The following is a 5,238-nucleotide window of genomic DNA, read 5'->3' on the forward strand; positions in this document are numbered from 1 at the left end:
AGGAGGGGAGGAAATGGGAGGGGAAGCGGGGCAAGGTGCCGGGGGCCGGTGCTGAGCGCGCTGTGGCCGCAGCCGCCCTGCAGTACCTCCGCAGTCACCCGCTGGATCCGCTGGAAGCGGCCGACTTCGAGCGGGCGTGCGGCGTGGGGGTGCGGGTCAGCCCCGAGCAGATCGAGGAGGCGGTGAGTGTGGCCGTGGGGGGCGCGGAGCGGGACTGGAGGAACTGGGGGGTCGGGCTGTGCTCCCCGCTCAGCTCCCGGGTCCGCAGGTGGAGGCCGTGGTCAGCCGGCACCGGGAGGAGCTCCTGGCGGAGCGGTACCGCTTCAACACGGGGCTGCTGATGGGTGAGTGCGGGGCAGGGGGATGGAGTCGGGCCTGGGGGTCTTCTTGAAGCCCCCTGGGCCGCACCCCACGCTGCGTGCCCCAACAGCGGAGGCGCGGAGCCGGCTGCAGTGGGCAGATGGGAAGAGCATCAAGAACGAGGTGGATCTGCAGGTGGGTGCTGGGCTCTGCGGCACAACGTGTGTGCCCTGTGCTGCCCCGGGCACAGGACACCCTGTCAGATTGCCTTCATTCCACTCAGGTGCTGCATTTGCTGGGACCAAAGACAGAAGCTGATCTGGAAAAGAAACCAAAGGTGATGCGGAAGGGCTGCGTGTGATTCCTGAGTGGCTGCAGCTGCCATCACAGGACAGCGCTATTGCTGGGGGGTGGGCAGGGATGGAGGGAGGTGTGTGCACAGTGGGTGCTCAGGCTGCTGTGCTCGTCCCCATAGACTGCCAAGGCCCGGCCAGCCCCAGTGGAGAAGCAGAAGGTGCTGGTGGTGGAGAATGGTGAGCGGCTCCATGGGAGCTTCCCCAGCCCTTTGGGCCCAGCAACCCCTGGGCTGTGGTCGGGCATCACCGCAATCAGTGCGAGTGCAGGCTGTCCTCTGTCCCACTGGGCAGTGCTGGCTCAGCCCTGTCTCTCCCCATAGGTGAGGTGGGCACAGAGACGAAGTCGCTGCTGGAGCAGCTGCGAGGAGAAGCTCTGAAATTCCACAAGCCGGGTGAGGGCGAGCAGGCACTGCCTGCAGGCTGCCAGGCTGTGTCGGGCTTGGAACACTGCTGCAGCACTGACCACACCATCCTCACAGGAGAGAACTACAAGACGGAGGGTTATGTGGTGACACCAAACACCATGGCCCTGCTGAAGCAGCACCTGGCAGTCACGGGTGGGCAGGTGAGGTCGGGTCTCCAAGCACAGCGACTCCCTTGTGGGTAACATCGTTGTGTAAGGCTGCAGTGGGCGCTGGGGAGGCACAAGGTATGAGGGTTGTGACAGTGCCTTCTCTTTTCCCCAGGTGCGGACACGGTTCCCTCCTGAGCCCAATGGCATCCTGCACATTGGCCATGCCAAGGCCATCAACTTCAACTTTGGTTACGCCAAGGTGGGCGCAGCCTGCTCCCATCTCCCCGCATCCTCTGGTTGTGTCCAGGCCCTGTGAGGAGCAGCTGCTTACTCTCCTTACTTTCCCAGGCGAATGGGGGAATCTGCTTTCTGCGCTATGACGACACCAACCCTGAGAAGGAGGAGGAGAAGTACTTTACAGCCATCCGAGAGATGGTGGAGTGGCTTGGTAGGGCTTGTACTGGGGAGAGCGGGATGGGGCTGGGTTGCTGATGGGAACATTCCTGCATGCAGCTCCTGCTGCCAAGCCCTAGTGCTGGCTCAAACCTGTCTACCCCCAGGCTACCAGCCCTATGCTGTGACCCACGCCTCAGACTACTTTGACCAGCTCTACACCTGGGCTCTGGAGCTCATCCGCAGGTGAGTGTGCTGCAGCGGTGCCCAGAGATGGCTGCCCTTTGTCCGGGGGTGGGCTGCTTATGTCCACTTGGCCATGTGTCCTCTCTGCAGGGGACAGGCCTACGTCTGCCATCAGAAGGTTGAAGAGATCAAGGGCCACAACCCACCACCATCACCGTGGCGGGACCGGCCTGTGGAGGAGTCACTAGTGCTCTTTGAGGTACTCTCAGCCAGGGACTGTGTGCCTATGGGGTGCAGTGCCCAGCTGATGGCCTTTGCCTGCCCTGCAGGACATGCGAAAGGGAAAGTTTGGGGAGGGGGAGGCCACACTGCGAATGAAGCTGGTGATGGAGGATGGGAAGATGGACCCCGTTGCCTACCGTGTCAAGTTCACTCCGCACCACCGCACTGGGGACAAGTGGTATGGAGAGCTCACAGCATCCCACAAGATGTGTCAGGGACGGGTCTGTGTGTGCTTGGAGCAGGGGGGGTCTTGGGAGAGGAATGGAGAGGCTGGGGCAAAGTTCACACACCCTGTAGGTGCATCTACCCGACGTATGACTACACACATTGCCTCTGCGACTCCATCGAGCACATCACGCACTCCCTCTGCACCAAGGAATTCCAGGCCAGGTGAGCACCATGCACAGCCCTGAGCAGGGGTCACCATGTCCTTGTGGCTGAGCTGGGTTGTGCTTCTTCGCAGGCGCTCCTCCTACTTCTGGCTGTGCAATGCGCTGGACGTGTACTGCCCTGTGCAGTGGGAATATGGCCGTCTCAACCTGCTCTACACCGTTGTCTCCAAGAGGAAGATCATCCGCCTGGTGGAGACTGGGGCTGTGCGGTAGGGGTGGACCAGCAGACAGAGTGGCTGTCGCTCAGGGCATGCTGGATTGTCACAGCAGTGTCTTCTCAGGGACTGGGATGACCCGCGGCTCTTCACGCTGACTGCCCTGCGCCGGCGAGGCTTCCCTCCTGAGGCCATCAATAACTTCTGTGCACGGGTAGGCACTACAGGATGAGGCATGTGGAAGTGTTCCCCTAGCCAGCAGGGTGACAGCAGTGCATTCCATCCCACAGGTTGGTGTGACAGTGGCCCAGGCGACGATGGAACCGCACTTGCTGGAGGCGTGCGTGAGGGATGTGCTGAATGAGCAGGCCCCCCGCGCCATGGCTGTGCTGGAGCCCCTCAAGGTCACCATCACCAACTTCCCGGCCCCCGAGGTGAGGCTGCAGTGGTCTGGGCTGGGTGCAGTGGTCCTGGGGCAGCGTTCACCCTCTCTTGTCCTCCAGACAATCGACGTCCTCGTGCCCAACTTTCCTGCTGATGAGAGCCGGGGCTTCCACAAAGTGCCCTTCCAGTCTGTTGTCTACATCGAGGAGACCGACTTCAAGGAGGTGAGTTGGGCACAGTGCCACTGAGCACAGCAGCAGAACGGGGAAGGGGACACAGTCATGGGGACTGAGCTGGAGGGGATATGTGCTGCACCCCCTCCTGCAGCAGTGCATCCTCTCACAGGAGGCGGACAGGGGCTACAAGCGCCTGGCCCTCGGGCAGCCCGTGGGGCTGCGGCACACCGGCTACGTCATCGCTGTGCAGAACGTCATCAAGGTGCGTGGCCCTGAGCAGGGGGACTGTGGGCCGGAGCTGCCCCCTGATGGCTCCTCTCCCCCCCACCCCAGGATGCCCATGGGCATGTCATTGAGCTGGAGGTGACCTGCACCAAGTCGGATGCAGCGGAGAAGCCCAAAGCCTTCATCCATTGGGTGTCAGAGCCGCGGGTGTGCGAAGTGCGGCTGTATGAGCGGCTGTGAGTACCAGGGCAGCACGGCAGTGGTGTCACCTGGCCACTGTCACCCCACCACGGGGTGCTGCTGTCCCACAGCTCCTTTGGCTGAGTCTCATTACAGGTTTTTGCACAAAAATCCTGAGGACCCTTTGGAGGTGCCGGGTGGATTTCTGAGTGACCTCAACCCAGTGAGTGCCAACAGTGATTTGTTGCAGCCCTCATGTCCTCAGCATTGGCACAGAGAGGGGCTGAGGTGCTGACAGTGCTGTTCCCTCTCCCACCCCGCCCAGGACTCCCTCCACGTGGTGGACAATGCCCTGGTTGACAGCTCTGTCCTCGGGGCCCAGCCCTTTGATAAGTTCCAGTTCGAGCGCCTGGGCTACTTCTCAGTGGATCCTGACAGCACTGACAGCAAGGTGAGCCCTGGGGCAGGGGACAGCACACCAGGCCCCCTTGGGAGGCTGCAGTGCTCTGAGCCTTGCCTGTCCCCAGCTGGTGTTCAACCGGACTGTGACGCTGAAGGAGGACCCCGGCAAAGCCTGAGCCCTGCTGCCACGCTGCTGCCTGTGTGCCCTCAGCCAGGGGAAGGCTCCTGGGGGGGACAGGATGGAGCCCAGCCCCACGCCCTCTCACCAAGAGCCGCAGCTGCCTTAGCACAGCCCCGCGGGGACGTGCCGGTGTCACCTCAATAAAGTGGAGCATCGCAGCCTGGTCCCTGTGTTCAGTCAGCCCTGGGGTCAATGGCAGTGGGGGAGGGGGGAAACACCTATCCCGTGGGCCGGCTGGTGTTGCGGCACGGTGTGCCGCTGCGTGGGGATACGGACTGCAGCGCCGACGGGAGGTGCGCGCTGGGGATGTGTACAAACAGCAGCCGCCGTCCCGCATTAAGGTGGACTCGAGTGGGGCGAGCTCTGCCCGGCCCTGGGCTAGAGGTCCCCGGGGAGCCCCCGCGGTCTCGGTTCGTCCCTTCGCGGCTCTGCATCCCCAGCCCCCTCGGGGCTGGCCGTAGGGTGTGGGAGTCTCTGCCCGTCCCCGTGGGCCACCTTAAGCAGCCGTGGGGCCGCACCGCGCACACGGACGCCTTAAAGCAGCCTCAGGCCGCGTTCTCCTCCCGATCCCGGCGCGGAAACAGCGGGGCTGGGACAGCCGCACGGCCCGCGGCCGGCACCGACACCCGCCCGTGGGCGCCCCGTGGGTTGGAGCCTGCCTGCAGCCTCGCGGGTCGGCCCGCAGCCCCGTGGTCTGACCCGGCCAGACAGCAGGCGCCGCATCCCCAGCCCAGCAATGCCGCCAGCCGCGGTGCCGGAGCCGTCCCGGCCGCAACCCACGCGCGTCCCGGCTCCGAGGGCGCCCCTCCCGCCGCGCAGCGCGCCCCCCGCCGGCCGCCCCCACCTCGGGAGCGCGGCTCCTTTAAGGCGAGGGGCGGGCCCGAGCGCCGAGTTCTCGCGGGAGTTGGGGGCCGCGCTCTCGCGAGGCCGAGGTAGCGCGCTGATTGGCTGCGGGGGGTTGAATGTAAGATGGCGCCCAGGGAGCTGTGAGGGGAAAAGACTCGGGGCCGAGGCGGCGGCGGCGCGAGTCGGCGGCGGCAGCGGGGCCGGGGTGAGGCGGGGCCGGGCCGCGGCGCGGCGCAGCGGGGCCGTCGGGCCGGGAAGAGCGGGGG

At 64.8% G+C, this 5,238-nt stretch overlaps 1 protein-coding gene across 1 annotated transcript in view; it reads left to right on the forward strand.

Annotated features, from left to right (window-relative positions):
- QARS1 (glutaminyl-tRNA synthetase 1) overlaps positions 1-4,284 on the forward strand; it is a 4,665-nt gene extending 381 nt beyond the window's left edge. Inside the window, exons 2-23 of the mRNA XM_042839581.1 lie at positions 64-182; positions 269-344; positions 431-495; positions 584-637; positions 776-833; positions 977-1,048; positions 1,136-1,221; positions 1,343-1,429; positions 1,519-1,618; positions 1,731-1,809; positions 1,900-2,008; positions 2,079-2,209; positions 2,329-2,421; positions 2,495-2,632; positions 2,705-2,792; positions 2,869-3,012; positions 3,082-3,186; positions 3,308-3,400; positions 3,472-3,599; positions 3,700-3,766; positions 3,869-3,994; positions 4,071-4,284. Coding sequence (XP_042695515.1) covers positions 64-182; positions 269-344; positions 431-495; positions 584-637; positions 776-833; positions 977-1,048; positions 1,136-1,221; positions 1,343-1,429; positions 1,519-1,618; positions 1,731-1,809; positions 1,900-2,008; positions 2,079-2,209; positions 2,329-2,421; positions 2,495-2,632; positions 2,705-2,792; positions 2,869-3,012; positions 3,082-3,186; positions 3,308-3,400; positions 3,472-3,599; positions 3,700-3,766; positions 3,869-3,994; positions 4,071-4,121 — 2,069 coding nt within the window. The 3' untranslated portion in view covers positions 4,122-4,284. The remainder of the gene's footprint in view (positions 1-63; positions 183-268; positions 345-430; positions 496-583; positions 638-775; positions 834-976; positions 1,049-1,135; positions 1,222-1,342; positions 1,430-1,518; positions 1,619-1,730; positions 1,810-1,899; positions 2,009-2,078; positions 2,210-2,328; positions 2,422-2,494; positions 2,633-2,704; positions 2,793-2,868; positions 3,013-3,081; positions 3,187-3,307; positions 3,401-3,471; positions 3,600-3,699; positions 3,767-3,868; positions 3,995-4,070) is intronic.
- Positions 4,285-5,238: the final 954 nt, after the last annotated feature.

The sequence above is a fragment of the Centrocercus urophasianus genome, unplaced genomic scaffold, assembly GCF_019232065.1.
Source record: "Centrocercus urophasianus isolate 14NV4802_14NV808 unplaced genomic scaffold, USGS_Curo_1.0 seq_980, whole genome shotgun sequence".
NCBI lineage: Eukaryota > Metazoa > Chordata > Aves > Galliformes > Phasianidae > Centrocercus > Centrocercus urophasianus.